At 49.2% G+C, this 20,321-nt stretch overlaps 1 protein-coding gene across 2 annotated transcripts in view; it reads right to left on the bottom strand.

Annotated features, from left to right (window-relative positions):
• Nucleotides 1-939: 939 nt before the first annotated feature.
• Nucleotides 940-20,321, bottom strand: part of Ccdc88c (coiled-coil domain containing 88C) — a 121,063-nt gene continuing 101,681 nt past the window's right edge. The window contains exons 24-30 of one of the 2 annotated variants that reach the window (XM_027419128.2): nucleotides 19,436-19,525; nucleotides 17,783-18,021; nucleotides 12,335-12,523; nucleotides 10,497-10,565; nucleotides 7,568-7,636; nucleotides 5,864-6,153; nucleotides 940-3,163 (exon numbers count right to left, since the gene is read on the bottom strand). In XM_027419128.2, coding sequence (XP_027274929.1) covers nucleotides 2,168-3,163; nucleotides 5,864-6,153; nucleotides 7,568-7,636; nucleotides 10,497-10,565; nucleotides 12,335-12,523; nucleotides 17,783-18,021; nucleotides 19,436-19,525 — 1,942 coding nt within the window. In that variant the 3' untranslated portion in view covers nucleotides 940-2,167. The remainder of the gene's footprint in view (nucleotides 3,164-5,863; nucleotides 6,154-7,567; nucleotides 7,637-10,496; nucleotides 10,566-12,334; nucleotides 12,524-17,782; nucleotides 18,022-19,435; nucleotides 19,526-20,321) is intronic. The other variant, XM_035445571.1, reaches the window with a different exon arrangement.

Raw genomic sequence — 20,321 nt, 5'->3', positions numbered from 1 at the left:
ACTCAGGCTTCTGTGATGGCACAACAGACAGTGTCAAGTGAATGAGGAGCCTGGGGAGAGGAGCTGAGAAGCTGAAGTGCAGGAAGGCGTGTTTCATGCATGAAGCTTCTAGAAGGTTTACATTTGTGAGTGCAGGGGAGGTGTGTGGAGGGAAGAGAAGTGACTGAGTGAACCCAGGGCAGCCCACAGGCTCTCTGTGGATGTGTCAATGTGGGAAGGCTGTCCCAGAAGGGACACAGTCGTGAGGTAAAGGCTGCCAACAACAAGGCATGACTGGCCAGGTATCAAATCCTACAAAGGCCACACAGAGTGAAGCCTGCCAAGTGACTACTCCACGGATAGCAGTTCCCACCAAGCAGCCAGATCCAACAGATTGCAGAGCCTCGGGAAGGAAGGGCAGGGCCAGAAGGCAAGAGTGGCTCACACAGAAAGTCTGGTGAGGGAGGAAGGAAACTTGAAACACCTGGCAGACCAGGAAACAGAACAAGGTTAGGTCACCTGGGAGATTTATATACTTTTTCCCATCCCATCCCATCCATCCATCCATCCATCCATCCATCCATCCATCCACCCACCCACCCATTCATCCAATTTAAACATGAGGCCCTAAGACCCAAATCCGAGATCTAACACTTGGAAGCTGTGTAGCTTTGGGAAAATCAAAAGTGGATGCTGTCCTGACTACAGAGTCCTCTCCCCAACTGGAATTCACCTGACACTGAATGATGTGACATGGACCATGGGGCTGCTGTCACTTACAGAACACTTCTGTTCTTTCCATTTGTCTTGCTGCCTGTGCAGCTTCCCATACCCAATGACTCTGCCAACTATGGACTCCCATAGCTGAGGAGAAGCCTGGGGTGTGGGAGCTGGAAGCCTAGTTTGTGGTAGCCCACTGCATGTGGCCATGGTGTTCAGTGAAGAAAACCAGGACTCACCCAGGTTCCATTCCATTTTATTACGGCCCTGCCCTTGTCTTCCAAGACGAATAGATATTTAACACATAACTCAAACACCCTTACCATGGATCTTGTTAACATTCAGAGGTCTCCCTTGTTTCTTTCTCAGCACATTACATCAAAACAGAAAATAAATCATTTAGTCCATCCCAGGAAAAGCACCATTACAACAGGAAACGAAACATGTCAGGGATTGGACCAAATACACAAACAGCAGGTCAGTGCCTGAAAGAATAACTTCCAACCTAACAGGAACATAAATAGGTCCCCCGAAACATATACATATACATATATATATTCATGTGTATACATATATATTAAAGGAATTTGGTTTCTACCCCCAAAGTTATTCAGAAATAACAACATTCCATCTCAACTAAGGAAGGCTGGGTGCAATAGCCACACTACAAAGCAAGTGTGTGTTCAGCCTTCCTTCTGTGCACTTACTAGGCCTGCCAGACAGTCCCTCACTGGGACACACATAGCACATCTCTTTGCTTCATACCCTAGGCCTAGCAGATCCAGTGTTTGTAGGAAAGTGAGGCTGGGAAATCCCAAAAGGCTGGTCCCTGGGTAGCCTCAAAACTCACTAAGCAGAGCCCAGACCCTGTGGCTGATCCTAAAGTTTTGCCCTGTTGTAAAGGGAAGTGCTTGGAGCCCAGGGTGGGATGGCAATAGTCCAGCCCTGCTCTGGGCTTTTCACAAAGCCCTGCAGATCTTTGCAGTTCGCCCAGTCTAAGCTTTGCCTAAATCAATGGCTTCGAGGCGGGAATGGAGTTTCTAGGCCCATCGCCGGGACTTAGCTCTGTGAGCCTGGTACACATGCATGTATGCAAGTGTGCATACACTCTTTAACGGAGGTCGGCAGGTTGCAAATGAGTATTCCTACTCAAGTAGTGCCTGTTTCTGCGTAAACTGGTTTTGCCACTGAATTCTAAGCAGTCCCCGTGCTAAATAGATTTGTCCATTAGACACACCAGCTGCTGGAAGCTGTAGCTACAGAAGATAAGTTACAGGCCCTGGAGAGTGATCCTCTTAGGGCTTGGCACAGTGTTTCCATCAACCAATAATAGCATGACTGTGTGGGAACCCCATTCCCCATTCTATACCCTTTCCTGGCACCCTGGGCAAATAGGAGAAAAGGCCATTGGAGTCAGAAGGCGCTCAAGTAGTTTAGGATTTGCGAGCTGCAGATCCAATGAGAAGAGTCACACACAACCATACTCATACCACACTGTTTGTGGGTCCCCACCTGGCTCTGGGGATGCTGGTGTGCTCTTTGAACTGCTCCCTTGACTGAAGTCATCAGGGCCCCGGCTGACATGGGGAGCCAAGTCAGGAGACCTACCAGGGCTTTTGGTCAGGAGCCCCTCACTGTAGCCATGCCCTGGGCCCCCGTCTCCTTCCGAGACGCTGAGCCCTGATCGCACAGGAGCGACAGTGGCTACCTCCCCGGAGTGTGGTGGCACTTTGGGTTTTGTCCTGACAGCAGGAGCCACAGTGGGAGAAAAGTGCTGGATCGGGGGATTGCTACCACTGTTACATCCAGTGGCAAGGGCTGGGGCTGTGGCAGACTGCTGCAGCGGGGCCAGCCTCTCCTCCTTTGGAGGAGCTAGAGAGAAGCGCCGTGTGTCCAGTGGTCGGCCACGGGTACCTGGGCCTGGAGAGGAGCTGTCAGTTTTTGCTACCAGTGGAGTCCTCTCCCGGGCTAAGCTGTGGGAACCCTGCAGGCTGTGGCTGCCTGTGTCTCTGGTTCCTGTGGCCTCAGGACACCCTGGCTTCTGAGGAGACTCTGACCTGCAGGCTTCTGGCCCACTGGCCCGGAGGAGGTCAGCGGAAGCCAAGCTGAAGGTTCTACTCAGAGATGCACTTCGGCTGGCAGGCATGTGGCAAGTTGGGGGCATTGCGCCTTGCCTGGGTCTACCCAGAGACAGGCTCTGGGGAGGCTGGACCTGTCTTGAAGGGACCCCAGCCAGAGCCTCCGCCTCAGATGGTCTCAAGTTGGGCTTTACATAATGCCCTGGCTTCAGCTGCTGCCCTTCAGAGGAGCTGACTGGCATCTTGATTGTGGGAGCCACAAAACTAGTGGGCATCTTGGCTCCATCTTTCCTAGCTGGTGGCCTTGGCTGGCCTCCCATGGCTGGAGGATCATGAGCCTTTCGGAAGTAGTCACTAAGAAGGTCATTACGGCAGCCAGCAGTGTCCTGGGGAAAGAAGAGAACAGAGGTGGAAAATTGGGCAGCGCGGGGGCGAGGGGGGTGTCCTTGGGAGTCTGGACTGTCATTTCTGTTTCTGATGGGCTTCTGGGCATGCCCAGGAAGCACTCTGGGATGAGGGGTCAGGAGGAGAGGGACCACTGGGTCAAGAATGCCAGGCACCACCCAGTTGACATAGAGGGAAGTGACTTCCTAAAAGCTACCAATGTTAATGTTGGTAATGAGACCTGGCCCAGAGCCGGCTGTTTCAGTCCATTTCCCTCCCCTACAGTACAGAGCAGGAGTGAGAAAGCTTTGGGGTGGGGGGTGAACCAGCCCTTCTTTCTCTACCCATCCCACAGGCATGGGCACTCACGAGGACAGGAAAGAAACAAGACATACACCAGAACTGGCAAGGGAGGGAGAAGCCAGAGAGGTAGAAGGCCCAGAAGGGGAGACAGCCCATCCTTCTTGCTTCCTTAGCTCTGCTTCTCCTATCTAGGAGGCCTAAAAGCCACCAATGTTAATGTCGGTATCCTTGGCCACTACGCTGGAAACAAGCAGAGCTATCGGAAGTAAAGGTCTGTGTGGCTGCTAGGGTCTGTAGCATTAGTTAGCATCTCACAGGCTGGCAGAGGCACCAGTCAAGGTGAGGTGTTTTTTTCCAAGACTGACAGGAGATGGGCTGGCAAGATTGTCTGGTGGCTAAATATGCCTGCCACCAAGGCCGACAACCTGAGTTAGGTCCCTGGAACCCAACTGAAGGGAGGCGAAAACCAACTCCCACAGCTATCCTGTGATGTCCCATGCATGTGTCCAAACAGACACACAGATAGATAATTTCAATGGGAAGAGGAAGAGATGAGAGCTCAGACAGGATGCAAGTGTCAGGGGCCCCCAGACCCTGCTGTGATCTGCAGTGGTGCCAGGCTGAAGGGTGGACCAGTGGCTCAGGAGCCATCTGTACCCCAGAAAGCTGATGCTTTCTGACATGCTACTTATGCTGTGGGCATCTAGGAAGAGCTGTGACTGTTAATGTCCACAGGTGTCATTTATCACCTGTGCCACCAGGCTCTGCTCTAGGCTTCATCTACTAAAAAAAAAAAAAAAAAAAACCCAAAAAACAAAAATCAAAACAAACAAAAAACAAAACCCACAACACCTGTTATGGAATATTCCTTTACACTGTGTGAAGATCCCCAGCACCTGGCATGAAGCCAGCACTTGATTGACAGAAACACAAGGGCAGTGAGTCCAGGACCAGGTTTCATGTTTCTCTCCTGTGCCAACCATGAAGCCAGGCACTGAGCAAACTTCTAGCAGAGCTGGTTGGTTTTATTTGTGGAGAGGAGGCACCATGCCTACTGCCCAATAGACACCAGGTATTCAATGAACGTTCATGAGCAAGTATTTTATATTCCCCATGCCTCAGTGCTCTTAGTTACAGGCTGTTGATTTTACTACACGGATGAAATCTGCTTACTGGGGAGTTAGGGGGAAAGACTGAAGCGTTAATTCAACAGTCCTCAAGGTCTAGAGTGTGTATTTCATTCAAAAATCCCAAGAGCTCACATAAGTAATGTCAGACAGCATAATCCTATGGGTGGCCCTAAGATGTGGTGAGGCCCTGAAGAGCACAGAGGAGGGTCTGTCAGCAGGTGGTTATGGGGGGTGGGGGTGGGGAGTGAGAAGCTACTGAGCAAGGCAGCACTATGGAGCCAAGAGCCCAATCCAACTAGCTTCTCAAAGGTAGGGGTATGGGTGTGTGTGTGTGCATGTGTGCACACGTGTTAAATGTGTGTGTGTGTGCTTTTTGCGCGCACACATGTACTGCTGGAGATCCAACCCAGGGCACTGCCCAAGCTAAGCAAATACTCTAATTATGCCTCCAGCATGCTGCAGCCTATTCTCACAATTTGTGAGCCAACAAGACTTTGGGGTGGGTGGGTGGGTGGGCAATGCATGTATGTGTGTGACGAGTGTGTGTCTGTATGCAATGTTGCAATGTGCAGACATGTATGTGGAGGCCAACGGAAAATCCTCCTCTAATGCGTCCACCTTGATTCTATGTTTTTCTGGCCTGAAGCTCGCCAATTAGCATAGCAGGCTGGCCAGTGAGCTGCAGGGATCTGCATGTCTCTGCCTTTTCTGTGCTAGGACTATAAAGGGATGATGCCCAGCTCAAGCAAGTTTTCATGTTTCTAAGCAATTGAACAAAAATATTAAAAACAAAACAAACAAACAAATAGAAAAACCAAGCAGGACTAGGAATGGCACAAAGCCCTGGGTTCAATCCCTAGCAACAACCCTCCCCACCCCACATTACCCCCTCTCTGCTACATCAAGGCATGTGAGATCATATAAAATTCAAATATCACTGCATGTGAGCACAGTTGTGCCAGGCATGGCTGAAGTCTGCATTCTCTACAGGAACAGAGCAAGACAGCTATAGCAAAACTACCACACGTGCCCAGGGAGCTAATATGTTTACTCTGTGGTTCTTTGAAAGCCCTTCCAAGTTTGCCAGTGGCTGCTGGAGATGACATGGGCTATACCAGCTTGGCTTCTAAGGGAAAAGCAGTCTCTGATGTCTGGGCCTAAGGGCCAGCTCACAGTGACATTTTGGCTAGTGGCACTCAATATCCTGCCATGGCCAAGCCAGCCTTGCCCCCCACCCTCCACTGGCTCCTGCTGGGCTAGAGAACTCACATGGGTAGGAGAGCCTCGGTTACTCTCCTCTAAAAATTCCTCCAACGTGACCATCTCACTGCTGGGTGAGGCTGAGCGGGGCCGTGCCCCAGTGTGGGCTGGAGCTGCACCCCTCTTCTGGATATTCTCCTGGGGAACAGGCCCATTCCGGAGTGGAGGGTACTCATGGCGGCTGAGAATACCACGTCCTGGGGTGCCAGCATCCCGAGATAGTGTGGTGGTGTCCCTGCTGGGGATCAGATCTGAGCTACCGAAGCTTTCACACCGGCCGTGCAGACGGTCTGAGGAACCTGTGAGAGCAACACAGGGGCACACATCAGTCTTGGCTTGGTCCCACTCGGTCCCCTGCAGCTCACCCAAAACTATCCCAACTCAGAACACCTGTCCCCAAGCCCTGGGCACCTTTGCTGCCCAAATGGATTCCTTCTGCAGTCATTAACACTCAAGTTAGACTCTTAACAAACTGGTGAAAAAGAGAAAGTAGAATACTTTCACTAAAATTTAAAAACGTATTTAAAATTTTTTTCCTCATCTCCTAGACAGCAGACAATATTTCTCCATGTTTTATTATTATTATTATTATTTGCTTAGTTAGCTTTTTAAAAACCCTGTCACGAATTGCCCGGCTGGTGACCTTGAACTTCTGATCCTCCTGCCTTTACTTCCCAGGTACTAGGATTACAGGTATACACCTACTTTATGCAGTACTGGGGACCGAATTCAGGGCTTTGTGTATGCTAAGCCAACACTCTATCAACTGAGCTATATCCCCAGTCCTATTTCTCTATTCTTAACCAAAACAAACCACACACATCTCCTGGGACTAACAACAGTTTTCTTTGTGTCCCAAAAGGGCAGAAACTCCTGTTGAAAAGTGTGTGTGCTGAGGTATAAGGTTTACACTGGAGCAACAAGCCCAGATGGCCTTGCGGTTCCATCGGGTTGCATGTCACCCTTGCTCAGGAACAATGTCGATCTCTTGTACATTGTGCCAATGTTGGGCAGTGACATTTAAATTTCTAACCCCGACACGCTCATTAGCTCTCATTCACTCACATAATAAAAGCTCACTTAACAGTCAGTACATTTGAGGTCATTTTTGCAGAGGTCAAGAAGAAAAATCTTGATAAATTTAGTCTCAATAAGGTCATGTGACAGCACACATCCTCCTCAAATGTGTGCGTGTGTGTGGGCCGGTTGAACATGAAAACAGGCAATGAAACAAAACCCTTAAAAAAAATTAGAAATTGCTGTTGAAGAATCAAATTCAGCCTGGGGACATACCTCAGTTGGCAGAGTGTTTGGCTAACTGCATGGAATCCTGAGTTAGAGTCCCAGCATCACACAGACTAGCATGGTGACACTCTGGCCTTGGCTCTAAAATGAGCTGGAGAGCAGCCTGAGATACAAAACTCATCTTCAAAAAAGAATCACACTTGTTCTCGGTTCTGAGTGGGAAAGAACATTGGTCCCTATCTCTAGTCCACATAGCTTGGACCCAGAGGATCTGTGACTTACCCACATCCTCAGGAGGGAGCTGAGCCCTCATCTCCCAGGCCTGTGCTTCAAGCCTTGGTGTATGGCCCATGACTGGACCAGAATGTGTCTCAAGCCCTGCTGAGCAGATCTGAACTAAGAATGGTACCGGCCCAGAGCTGAATGTCCAAATAAATGTTTCCAAGTGCTCCAGGGGGAGAGCCTTACCCTTGAGGCTCAGAGGTGAGCTGTTGCTGGATGTGTTTCTGCTGCTCTCCAAGCTGTTTGGCCGAGATGCTGAGAAGAAACGACTGTATTTAATACAAAGGGCCAATGATCAGGCGGATCCCAAGTTAACACGCTGGCTCGAGGAAGAAAACATAAAGCAATTCTACACCAGCTCAGGCCAGGGTTCTCAGCCAGGAAGGTCTGTCTGCAGGATGCTGCATATCCTCCTCTGAGGCAACTGGCTTCAGCAACAGAGAGCGAGACACAGCACCCAGCAGGCTGGCCACAACGGGCAGAGCTAGGTCTCTGTTTGTCACCAGGTCTAGGCATCTAGTTTCAAATAGCAACAAAACAGGCCACATCACAGAATTCCAGTACAAAAAGTACAAAAGGGCGCCTGTGGGCAAGGCCAGGGTTGGAGCTTGGAGACCACCTCTCTTTCCACACAGTGCACATGCCAACAGTCCTTTCCTAAACAGTGGCGAGGTACTGTGTAGGGCGGCAGGTGCACACATGTGTGTGCGTGGAGCAGTGTGTGTCTGAGCATCTCTTGGGTAAGTGCATGAGAGATGACAGGATGTCAGGGGCAGAGGGGCCACTCTACATGCCGTCTGCTTTTCTTCAGTTCCTTCCAATCGCCTGCCTCAAACATTTATCTGCTCTAAACTGAAAACTCAAAGCTGCTAGTAACAAAGGTAGAATGACCCAGCCCTTGCAGCCACAAGTGTCAGCCTGAGCCAGTCTGCAAACATCCCCCTGCTGCCAGATGTCCAGAAGGACGGCACATCACTCCCTGCCATGGGTGGACTATCCCTTCCAGGGTCCACAGAGCTCTCCTGTATACCAGTGTCAGGTGAGAAAACACCACTGCTGCTGGGCTCTGAACCCCAAGGGACAGGGGCAGTGTTCCAAAATCTCAGCAGCTCCGGAGCCAAGCGCAGGTGCGTAGCAGCGAAGGCTTGCTGGCCCCTAAGGAGCATCAGCTTGGGTGTCTACACAGACCTAAGTCCCAAGTGTGGTAGGGGACAGTATTGGACCACGACTCTCGGTGGAGGGGCAGTCAGAAACGAACGCAGGCTGTTCTGTAACAGGCACAGGGTGGCACTAAAGGGAAACAACATTTGTTACTTAAGTTTGGTTTTGTTTTGAGTTACTTTTGTTTTGCTTTACTAGGTAGTTTAGGGTAGCCTTGAATTCACAACCCTCTTGTCTGAGCCTCCTGGGAGCTGGGATTACAGGCCTGAACCACCACGCCAGCTCACCTATGTTCATTAAACAATTCTTTCCACTCCATATGCCAAACAGAGAAGCTGGAGGAGTTGGGAAGCGTATGAAGAATCCCACGGCCAGGCAACCAGTCACCAAACTGGCTACTCAGTGAGCTGGTGCACTTGAAAGGGCCCTCTCCTACTATAGGGTCCCCCATGCTGGGTAAAGACAGACAGGCTCCTGGGCCAAGAGGACTCATTAACAAGTCTGTCTTTACTCACTAATGCTAATACTGTCACACTCTCTAAACAGTGCGTAGGAGACAGTAGTGCTGGCTCCCTCGATGACTCTGAGCACATCAGACAGAAACTGAACCCATGTAAACCTCCAAGGTTTTCCTTTTAAGGAATTTCTTCCTATGCTTCTAGGGTCTAGCGTTTAGTTAAAACAACAACAACATGTTTATTTTTTTGTGTGGTATGTGTGTGCCAGGGCATGCACAGAGGTCAGAGGACAACTTGCAGGAAGGAGCTGGTTCTCTTCTACCACGTGGGTCCTGGGACTGAACTCAGGCCATCAAGGTTGGTGGCAAGTGCCTACACCCACTGAGCCTTCCCACCAGCCCACTGCTTTTTATTTCTAAGACATTCATTATTTTTAAACGTACGTGTGTGTGTGTGTGTGTGTGTGTGTGTGTGTGTGTGTGTGTGTGTGTGTGTGTGTGTGTGTGTATGGCGGTCAGAGGGCAAAGGCAGTAGCTGGTTCTCTCCTTTGACCATGTGGTTTATGGGCTCACACTCAGGATGCCTGGCCTGCACTTGGGACATGCCCTTGCACAGTGAGCCATTTTGTCAGCCCCCTAGAACTACTTTTTAAAAACAGAGAACTGGGGCTTGAGAGATGGCTGAGCAGTTAAGAGCACTGGCTCTTCCAAAGAATCACGGTTCAATTCCCAGCAACCACCTGGCAGCTCACAACCGTCTATGACTCCAGTTCCAGAGAATCTGACACTCTGGCCTCCAGGAGCACTGGGCAAGCATGTGGTACACAGACATATACAAAGGAAGAACACGCATGCACATAAAATGAATTTAAGAACAGATTGGGGATAGTAGCTCACTGGGTACAGTGCTTGTCTTGTATGTCTGAAGGCTGGGCTCAAGGATGGAAGGACACATGGCAGGGAGCACGAAATGAAAAAGGACAGATGGAAACCCAAAGCAATTTGCAGTGCTGAAGCCTGGGAGGGTGTTACCTGTTCTCTCATCTGCAGAAACTTACAACGTCCACAGCCAGGTGAGAAGTGTGTCTAATACTGTGGTTTCATACAACTCGTGTTACCATGGGCATGTGGGACCCAAGCCAAGAGCAAAGTGCACCCTTCCTAAAACATGTTCCCTACATTGGTCACCACGACTTCCTGGCACACCTGGAGGGTGCTGTACAGCAAGGCATGTAAGAGTTTTCAGACCCTGAGGCTTCCAGGGGGACAGTGAATCCCCTACTGTAGGGGCTGCCAAGTAGGAACTGTGCAATAAAGCTCCTGGGCAGGACAGGGCAGGCGAGCTCAGAGAGGCTCCAGTTCTACATCCCCACGTCCACTGTGACAATTCCACCCGCACCTCTTTTGTGTGTTAGATTTCCATGACTTCCATGCTGCTTAGTGTAAATGCAAAGGGCTAGTGACAAAAACCCACCTAATACCACACGGGCCACTCACCTGGCTGCCTGGGGTAGGGGCCCTCAGGCTCCATGGAAGGCTCGAAGAGGTTGTCATCAGAATTACAACCTGAAGTGAGAATAAGTTAATGTACCAGGTTTCTAGAATACCTACAACCCACAAGGAAAACCCCAGGGTCCCATGACCACCTTGGGCCTTTGTTTAGCCCCTGAATCAAGGTAAGGTCCAAGTCTTGGGGTGAGGGAGGGCACATGTATGGTGCCTCCACTCATCTGTCTGCCTGGGAAGAGATGGGCTAATGCACTGGTCTGACCCCATCTAACCCAGATGCCTAACACTTTGTGCCTGTGCATGAAGAGCCAGTGAGCTCTGGCCTAGGGGCCAGGTAGAGGAGCTGATCTAGTGGCCCAGGAACCCTTCCAAACCCAAAGCCAGCAGCACCAAAGACAGGGGGTAGAAACAACTCATCTTTAGGGGCCACAATGCCATCAAGCGGCGGAGGAAAGGAAAGAAAAAAAAGAGTCACCCGGGACTCACCACCCAAGGTAGGAGGCTATGCAAGCCTAGTGCCTGCAGCCCCTAACAAGGTGCCAGGAAGGGAACCCTCCAGTCAGCAGGAGGCCTGTACAAGCCTGCCAGTTTCTATCTGAGCGCGGAATCCCTGTGCGGTCATCCCTGAAAAGACCTCCATATTGAAATAAGTTACTTACCCACTGGCAACAAGTGTCCAGACTGTGAACTCAGGGACCCCATGAGTGTTGCCTGTGTTTTACTCATAGTATAAGGCCATGTATGCCTAAGCCTTCCAAGGCTGAGTGTGTAGGTCTACCCCCAAAAAGCAATCATAGTCAGCTGTTTCTGCTTTCTTTCTCATTTTTATCTTTCTTCAATTATATGGATGGCAATTTTAGGTATTCTTTTCTTTCTGTTTACCATTTAAGATTTTCAAATGCTTCTCTCTTGCTATTACTTCTTTCATAGCACCCTGTTTTCATGGGTACTGTAACTCTTCTTTTTTTTTTAAAGATTTTATTTATTATTATTATTATTATGTGTACAGCATTCTGCCTCCAAGTATGCCTGAACATCAGAAGAGGGCATCAGATCTCATTATAGATGGCTGTGAGCCACCATGTGATTTCTGGGACTTGAACTCAGGACCTCTGGAAGAGCAGTCAGTAAGTACTCTTAACCTCTGAGCTATCTCTCCAGTCTGGGCACTGTAACTTTACTTACCACTGTTAGGCATTTTAACACTTTCATCTCAAAACTTCCTAACACCCCAGTTTATGCCAGTGACTTTTGCATTGGCTTTTCCTTTGTTTGGGGCAGCAGGCTCTCCTCGGGTGTCCACAGAATCCTGGAGCCTCTGTGGGCTTTATTTGACATCTGACCAAGCTATTTGGCTGGGAATTGAATCAGCTAATGAGACTCATACCGATTCTGGGCCTGAGGTGTGAACACATAGAGCCACTGGAGTTCTAGGATATAGCATATCTGCAGACCCCTCACTGATGTCATTGTTTTCAATATGGGACATTTGCCTTCGGTTCTATCAAGACTTCTAGGTTAGGCCCTCGAGTTCACCTTTTCTGGAGAAAACACCTCCTGACTCCAGGGAGTTGCCTGGTATCAGGCCAGGCCTGGTGCCACCAATGCCTGAATGCCCCTGCTGGTGGGTCCTGGTTTTTCTCATGGTACTTGGGCCTACAGATGGCTGAATTATTTATCCAAATTCACTTGGTTGGTAAGTAGAGACAAGGCTTGCATCAACTTGTGACTCAGAAGTCTTCATCAGCTTTTCCCCTCTGTGAATCTCTCTGGTCTTTAGAAGGGCCCCAGGCCCAGAGCTCATCACCTAGAGAGGTCACACTCACCTTTGGTGCGGCCTGGGTGCTTGGGGACTGGGGTGGAGCTGGAAGGGGCTGACATGGTGACTGAGGTTGAAAAAGTTCGGGAGCCAGGCTCTGAGGGCCAGGACTTCACAGCTGGGTCAGTGGGGGTGTCTGTGCGGTCAACACTGCCTCCTCGTGGGGACCCTCGGTTTGGTTTTAGATCCCCGGGGCCTGGGGCAGAAGACATTGAGAAATGAGGTTGTAAGCTTGGCCAAGGCTGGGCAAGCACATGAAGGCCTAAGCAGGTGTAGCAGGGCACAGAGACCACAGAGACACAAGCTGGGTGGGCCCCAGCTGCGGCTGAGAGGAGCAGGCTAGGCTAGCTCAGCTCCAGTGTGGGCCACACGGTTAGCATTGGGGGACTGGCAGGGAAGAAACAGAACTCAAGAGGAGAAAGAAAACGCTGGTGATGATCCAAAAGCCAGCTACAGGGTACACTTTCTGTGGTACTGTTCAGAACCAAGTCCTGTCTGCACAGCCCAAACACGTATCTGTGGATGTTGTCTCCAGCCCTGCCATTGAGGTGCTAATGACCCCGCCAACTGGGTTCCTTGGGGTGTCAAAAGGAAGTCCATTGACAAGGTCACAATAGCTTGTTCTCAGAAACAAAACAAAAACAAAACAAGCAAACCCCCAAAACTTCAATACCTTGTATTTTAGACTTTTATGCAGTGTTAATTTTCTGCTATAAAACATATATCAGTCGAAATTAAGTAATAGTTTTGAAAAGCACCCCTTCCAAAAACAACAACAGCAACAAAAACCCTCAAATAAACAGAAAACCAAATCTGAGTGAGTCTGGGATCTCCAGATACAAGATATAAACGAGCAGGATGGCTGAGGACACAGTGAAATGGTGGTGTGCTTGCAACACATGTGTAAGACCCAGGGTTGGAGCCCCAGCACCTCAAAACAAAACCCAAATAAACAAAAGAAAAACACCAGAGCATTCCTAACAGCTGCCAGGCCTTCTGGGCCATGCCTATACCATATGCCCAAGTGCCGGGCTGCAGGTGGAGGCCGCTCTTGCATAAACTGGCCCTTCATCTTCAGGGCTCTTCTCTGGTTTCAATGCCTTAGGATCTGAACTGTGGGGGCGATTGGATTTCGAATGATAAGCCTGATGAGAAGCAAGACTCAAGAGTCTGGTAGAATGAAGTGATGAGGCCGTTCTGTGGGTTAGGGGAAAACAAAAAGTCCAGAAGGGTGGGAGATGGGCAGACAGACAGCATGAGCACCAGACAGACAGACCAGCAGACTCCAACAGCATGTGAGGAAGACAGACTCTGGGACCAGGCGCCACCATGGCTTGGTGTTCTTAAAGACAGGGTCACAAGCTGAAAGCAGTGGCAATGATAGCCAACCTTATCGCTGTCATGGTTACAGGTTTATATGGTCACCTGATTTCTACGGTGACACTTGGGTTTTCCATGTGCAGCACAGAACTGACACTAGCTTTTCCTTTTTAAGATACAGCAAATGGTGAACTACTTTCAGGAAGAGTATGTAATAACCACAGAGGAGACAGGGGGCCATGGCCCAAATCACAGAGCTGTGGTGCCAGACGGAAACATGACAGTAGTGGTGACCTCTCTGGTCAGCATCTTCTCCTGTCTGGGTGTGACTTATATCCTGATATATGTTCTGTCTGCTATGGTTTTAATTTCACCAGCCAAGATGTCAAAGAATCACAACACAGTCATAAAACTCCACTCTGGCTAGGCAAAATCAGTTCAATTATTCAAAATGCTAGAGAAGAGCTGGCAATCCTTCAAAACACAGACTGGACGCTCAGGAGCAGAAGCCAGTAGCTCTGTGCTCTGACAAAGAGGGAACAGAGTTTAGTTGCTTAAGAATAAATCTCTAGAAAAGCAGCTCACTCTCCGGTGGGTATCTCAGGAAGCAGAGCAATAGCTGACCCCTCCTGCTTCGCACACAGGCACAATAAAAGCTTGCAGATGCGGGGAGCCAGGGGAACATGAGGCCTCTTCACTTACTTAGTGCATGTAATCTTGAGGGTCCCCTAAAACTGTGCTGTGCTGAAGAATGGTCCAGGGAGCATGACAACTCATCTTCTATTTTGCAATCAGAATCCACGATGGCTACTTTGTAAATGGGGTTAGGAACAGGGGTCCATTAGGGACCGCATGTCCTTTAGGGACTAACTTCCTTTGGTTGGTAGTTTGAATTTTAGAAACGAGGGAGGGACACAGGAAGCAGACACATGGTAAAGGAGGGGATTAGAAATCCCCAATGTCTGAGGGAGAGACAGACTCGCTGGGAGAGGATGGGATGTCAGAGGACGACCAGAACCGCAGGCGTTTAGAGAGAGCTGGGTGGGCCGACGGAGACTTGTCTTTATCCTTGCTTTTGCTTCTCAAAAAGGGACTCTTTTTGCGATGGGACGCTAAATTGTTATCATTGTGATAACCCAAAAGAGGAAAAAAATAAAAGAACAAATGAAATGAGCAATAATCACAAATGACCCTGGGTTAGTAGGTGAACACAGGAAAATGGAGTCCTGTCTAACCAATACCCAATACCGGAGCCAGAACCATTTATGCTCTGACTCAATTTAATTTAGTGGCACCCTGGTGCCAACCATTACTCAAGAAGTGCATCAGGAGGATTACACGCTGCCCCAGGAGCTGCTGGTTTAGATGATTTTTCAATTTCAGTGTGTTAAATTATTAAATAAGAATGCTTATTAACAGAGAAGCCAGCTCTTCTTACTCATTCATTTTAATGACAGGCTCCCTGACAACTCATTGGACACACCTAATGACTCGCTGGCCCACTGTCATGGTACAGTCTACCCAAAGTACTCACAGTAGGCTGTAATTCTAGAATCGCCTCCTTTGGCAACGTGAGTTTAGAAACTCTCTTTTTCATACCCCAATATCCCCCCCACCCCAGAGACCTGGGGGGGGGTTATTTCCTTTCATCAGATTCCCCCCACGTCCTCCACTCTTTGGCCGTTCAAGTGGAGACAACACAAAGCAGACAACTGATCTAAGCTCCTAAGCAAACCTTTCAGTGGTACTAATTGATCCAACAAGACTTCTGGTTTTGGATTAAAGCATAGACCAGGGTCTCGGCTATTTCTTTTGCCACAGCACCACCTAGTGGTCAAATCCCACATTACAGAAAAGGGGCCTAGGTTAGTGGCCACAGCTGAGGGAGGCACTCAACAGAACTGCACAGCTCAGGAGTCTGAGGCTTGGATCTCTATTTCTGTATCAGCTTTACCTTCTCAGGGTTACCTTCATGAGACCATCTTCTAAAAACTAAATAACATAAAAAATGGACAACAATAATGTCCACCTCATAGGTTGTTAGGGGTTAGATGAAAGAGAGCATGGACAGTGGTTAAGAGGATGCCCGGATCCCAGTGGCAGTTTGGACCAGGTAGACACTCTCTCAAAGTTTTCTTGCTTGCCTTTTTTTTTTTTTTTTTTTTTTTTTTGGAGACAGGGTTTCTCTGTGTAGCCCTGGCTGTCCTGGAACTTGCTTTGTAGACCAGGCTGGCTTCAAACTCAGAGATCCATCTGCCTCTGCCTCCCAAGTGTTAGGACTAAAGGGTGTGCCACCAACGCCGGCCGAAAGTTTTCTTAATTATACTGAGCACATCTAATTCATTCAACTTAAACAACAATATAGGCTGAAATGGGAAACGTTCAAAAAGCAACAGACCCTCACAGACCCTCTCTGGCTACAAGCAATGTTAATGAAGATAATGTTTAGAGCCAGTTAAGAGCTGGGGTGTGGTGGCTCGCACCTGTAACCCCAAGACTCAGCGGCTGAGGCAGGAGGGTTGTCATGAGTTCATAGCCTGTCTGGGTTACATAATGAGTTTAGACAAGACTGACCTGAAGCCTGAGGCCCTGTTCACCGTTGCTTCATCCCCAACTCACCTTTCACCCGCTCCCTCCTGTCTGCACGAAGAATGGAGATGCAACAGACTGGTGTGTGTACTCCTCACAGCTGAAGCTAACAAGTACTTGTAGTGGTGAAGGTGACGTAACTCACAACAGACAGCACCTGTTACTCGTTCTCAGTGCTCCCTCAGCCTCCGAGAGCCCTGGGTTCCCTGACACACACTCAGAAAGTTCCAATGTCTTTGATAAAAATTTAAGTTACTCAAGGTGAAGGTCTAGCATAAATAAGCCAGCCTGGCAGAAAACGTAAGTGAAAAGCAAACTTGAACTTTTGCAATGTTTAAGATAACTTGTATTTCAGATTCTAAGAGGGTCATTTTGGATATCATAACAGATCTGAAGTCTGGACTTAGCTTCAAAAGCATCCAGACACTATAGACCTGGCAGTGATTGAGGTAACAATGTCGGTATCATACCAGCCTACCTTGCCAATGTCTTCCTTTTGTGTGTGCACAATAATCTGTTTTGTTAAAAAAAAAAAAAGTCAGACATGGTGGCACTCACCTTTAATCCCACTTGGGAGGCAGAGGCAGGTGGATCTCTGAGTTTGAGGCCAGCCTGGTCTACAGAGTGAGTCTCAGGACAGCCTGAGCTGCACAGGGTAACCCTGTCTCAAAAACCCAAAAATAAGAGTTACTTTTATCTTATGTGTATGAGTACTTGCCTGTATGTATCAAGTGCACCGAGTGCATGAGTGTCTGTGGAAACCAGAAAGGGGCACTGGATTCCTGGAGCTGGAGTTACGGGTGGCTGTGAGTTGCCATGCGGGTGCTGGGAATCAAACCCATGTCCTCTGCAAGAGCAGCCAGTGCTCTTCACTGCCGAGCCATCTCTCCAGCCCCAACAACCTATCTTTCAGATGAGATTTTTACTGAGAGAATATAATAAAACATCTCAGTGGTGAAGGGCTGCACAGACCAAAGGCTGTCTGTCATTCACTTTTCACCAGCGGCAGCCACGTGCAGCTCACCTGGCCAGAGATGCTTGGTGAACTACAACATGGATGACTAGTGTTCCTGTCTAATTTGAGAGCTCCTGGGCAATTCCAAACACCAACCCTCAGGGAAGATATACCCAGTGTCCCAAGACTACAGGACTCCAGGTCAAATCTGTGTGGAGAATAAACCAAGGTGCTTTTCAAAGGATGAAGACGGCAGCCACTCAGGACTCTCTGACACTGGGAAGGAAGACGCTGCGATAAACATGTGTGTGCAGAAAAAAGCCATAACCTTTGACACATCTGAAAGGGCCCCAGACATATTGCTGCTGTGCCCAAGGGCCTGAATGTTCAAGTAACCACACAGCTGCTTCCCATTCTAAAGTAACAAAGTGCTCTGGGCAACACAGCCATAGCAGAGCAGGGCTTGGTCACATGGCCAGGGAGGGGACACATACACTGCCACGTTCCCTCAAAGACCTGGCACACCCCATCAATGAATGGAGCTTTTGGAGCCTCTATCCTTACTCTGCTGCCTCTGGCAGCTGCACCTACCTTTCCCCACAGGCCCGTTGTGGGTGCCACGTTCTTCTGCACAGTTCGAAATGGATGTGGGGTTGTCAGAGTTCTCTGGCTGTGATCTGACAGTCTGTGAGGCAGATGGTGAGGCAGGGTCCCAGGGCTCCGGCTGCCAGGTGGGGCTATCTGTAGCGGCTTTTAACCGCTCTCTGGAACCTTCCTTCTTTGGCTTCATAAATTTGACTAGGGCTTTGGCTCCAATCCAGTGGTTCTTCCTAGTTGGAAGATTTTTAGATGTCACAACCCATGCTCACAGAGGCAAACAATGGCACTGGGTGGGAGGTTGGCTCTGTGGCAGGGCTCTTGAGTTCGATCGATCCCAGTAGCCTCAAGAAAGGAGGACAGTGTTCATGAACATCACCATGATCTAATTTACACCCCCGAGGCCTGGAATTCAGAAGCCTAACTCTTGGGTGCAGGCTACGCACCCAAGGAGAAGGGTATGTGGCATCAGAAACCCTTGCCAGTCTCCTGGAAGAAGAGCACTTAAACTGCTACTCATCTGTCATGTGCAAGAATGGCGGGCTCTGCTAACTAGCTGTTTTTTTTTTTTTTTTTCTTTTTCCTTCTGTGAAAGTCACTTTTAGGCATATTACCTGCTAACGTTAACCAATGACATGACGGTATTCACTGACTGGCATTCAGCAAGCTTGCCAGGGGCACAGGTGTCTGGATTAAAGGGAACTGTGGAAGTGCGGCTAGGCAGACACCCTTAGCTACCCGGAGGAGAGCCCCAGCTGCATGCCTCTGGCTCTTGTTCACCTATCTCTCCACTCCTCATCACAGCCTCAGTTCCCCATCACATAGAAGACTGAGACTTGAAGGACTCATGCTGTCTTCAACTCCATGGCCTGGCCAAGACAGTCCATAGGGACCGCTCTTAAAGCTTCAGGCCAGCAACCAGGGGAAGTACTACAAGAGACGGTAGGCAATCTTCAGGTACTAAGCTAGCCCCACATCCTGGGGCCACTGCTCACGGGGGTAGATTCACCGCTCATGCTTGTGTGTGTCTACAGAGGGAACAGGACCACTGTGTAGACCATGTCTGACAACTGTGGGGCCCAGCCAGGCATCCTGCTCACAATCCCTTTCCCTCATAGGAACACAGCTGTGCTGTCGACATTGTGTCAAAACTCTGAGGAGTCAACCACGCCATTCAGCTTTAATGACCCTGACTCACAACTTTCTGCCTCATATCAGGGCTCTTGGGTGAGTCACCCTGATGTCTCATCGGGGCTGGATGGCACTTGCCTCCCCTCACAGGACAAGCTGGGGTATACAGGGCGGGGCCGAGAGAAGCTCTAGTTTCTTTGCCATAGGGCAGTGGTTCTTAACCTGCGGCTGTGACCCCTTTGGGGTCATATGAACCATAATGTAAATATCTGATATAACAGTAGCAAAATTATTGTTATGAAATAGCAAAAAAAATAATTTTATGGTTGGGGTCACCAGAACATGAGGAACTGTGTGTATTAAAGAGTCGCAGAGTTAGGGAGTTGAGAACCACTGCCCTAGTGGCACTGTAAGTGGGCGTGCAGAGCAGGTCCTGTCCTGTGACTTCCAGGCTGTCTTGTGTCTCAGCTAAGCTGGCTATGATCACTGTATGTCACCGATCTTAGATCCACTCACTTCTTTGGAGCAGGGTCATAGAACTTGTACTGGTCCATGATTTTTTCTTCCAGTTTCTCCTTATGTCTCCGTAAAGCATTTAACTTGTCTCTGTGAACAGAGGGACAGTTTAAATAAGCGAGTGACCATACTGAGCAGACCAAGCTAGAGCACAAAACAGTGTCTGGACTCAGACCTGAGAGTGGTCACCATCACTGATTTGGGAATTTATCATCAGCAGTACCAGCTATATCAATTTAGCTGGCCTTGTTGGCCCTTTAATACCAGCACTCGGGAGCAGAGGCAGGCAGGTGAATCTTTTTTGAGTTCGAGGCCAGCCTGGTCTACCTAGGTGAGTTCCAGTTTAGCCAAAGCAACAAAGTGAGATCTTATCTCCAAAAAAAAAAAAAAAAAAAAATCAAAACAAAAACCCAGCTATGCACGCTCTTGGATCCAGCTAAGTGGGCTGAAGAGAGCAAATCTCTGACCACCAAGAACTCATGCTTGGAACTCCCATGGCTTCCCAGCTAGGCCAAACTGTGTAGGACACCGCTGGCTTGAGGCAGACACTCTACTGCAGCAATGTCAGCAGGCACATTAACACTCGAGCACTGAGACTGCAGATGCTAGTGAAGCAAGGGTACCCTAACCCTGGTAACAGCTTGTGAGGCAAACTGCTTTTAGAGGCCAAGCAGAGAAGGCAACAGGCTGAAGGCTACATACATAGTGGTGCCATGGCAAGCCTGAGCATGCCCTGGGCAGCCAGCCCCAGCAGAGCAACCATGCAGGGAGAAAGCAGCCGGGTATGGTGACCATTGGAAAAGCCAGAAGCTCAGGGAGCAAATCTCTGCTTCTAAATAGTGGAAACCGGCTCACACTTTCAACATCACAGTAGTGACTGGCAGCC

Source organism: Cricetulus griseus, chromosome 5 (assembly GCF_003668045.3).
Source record: "Cricetulus griseus strain 17A/GY chromosome 5, alternate assembly CriGri-PICRH-1.0, whole genome shotgun sequence".
Lineage (NCBI taxonomy): Eukaryota > Metazoa > Chordata > Mammalia > Rodentia > Cricetidae > Cricetulus > Cricetulus griseus.
Note: the sequence above shows the minus strand (reverse complement) of the source record. Positions and strands in the feature narration are given on the sequence as shown.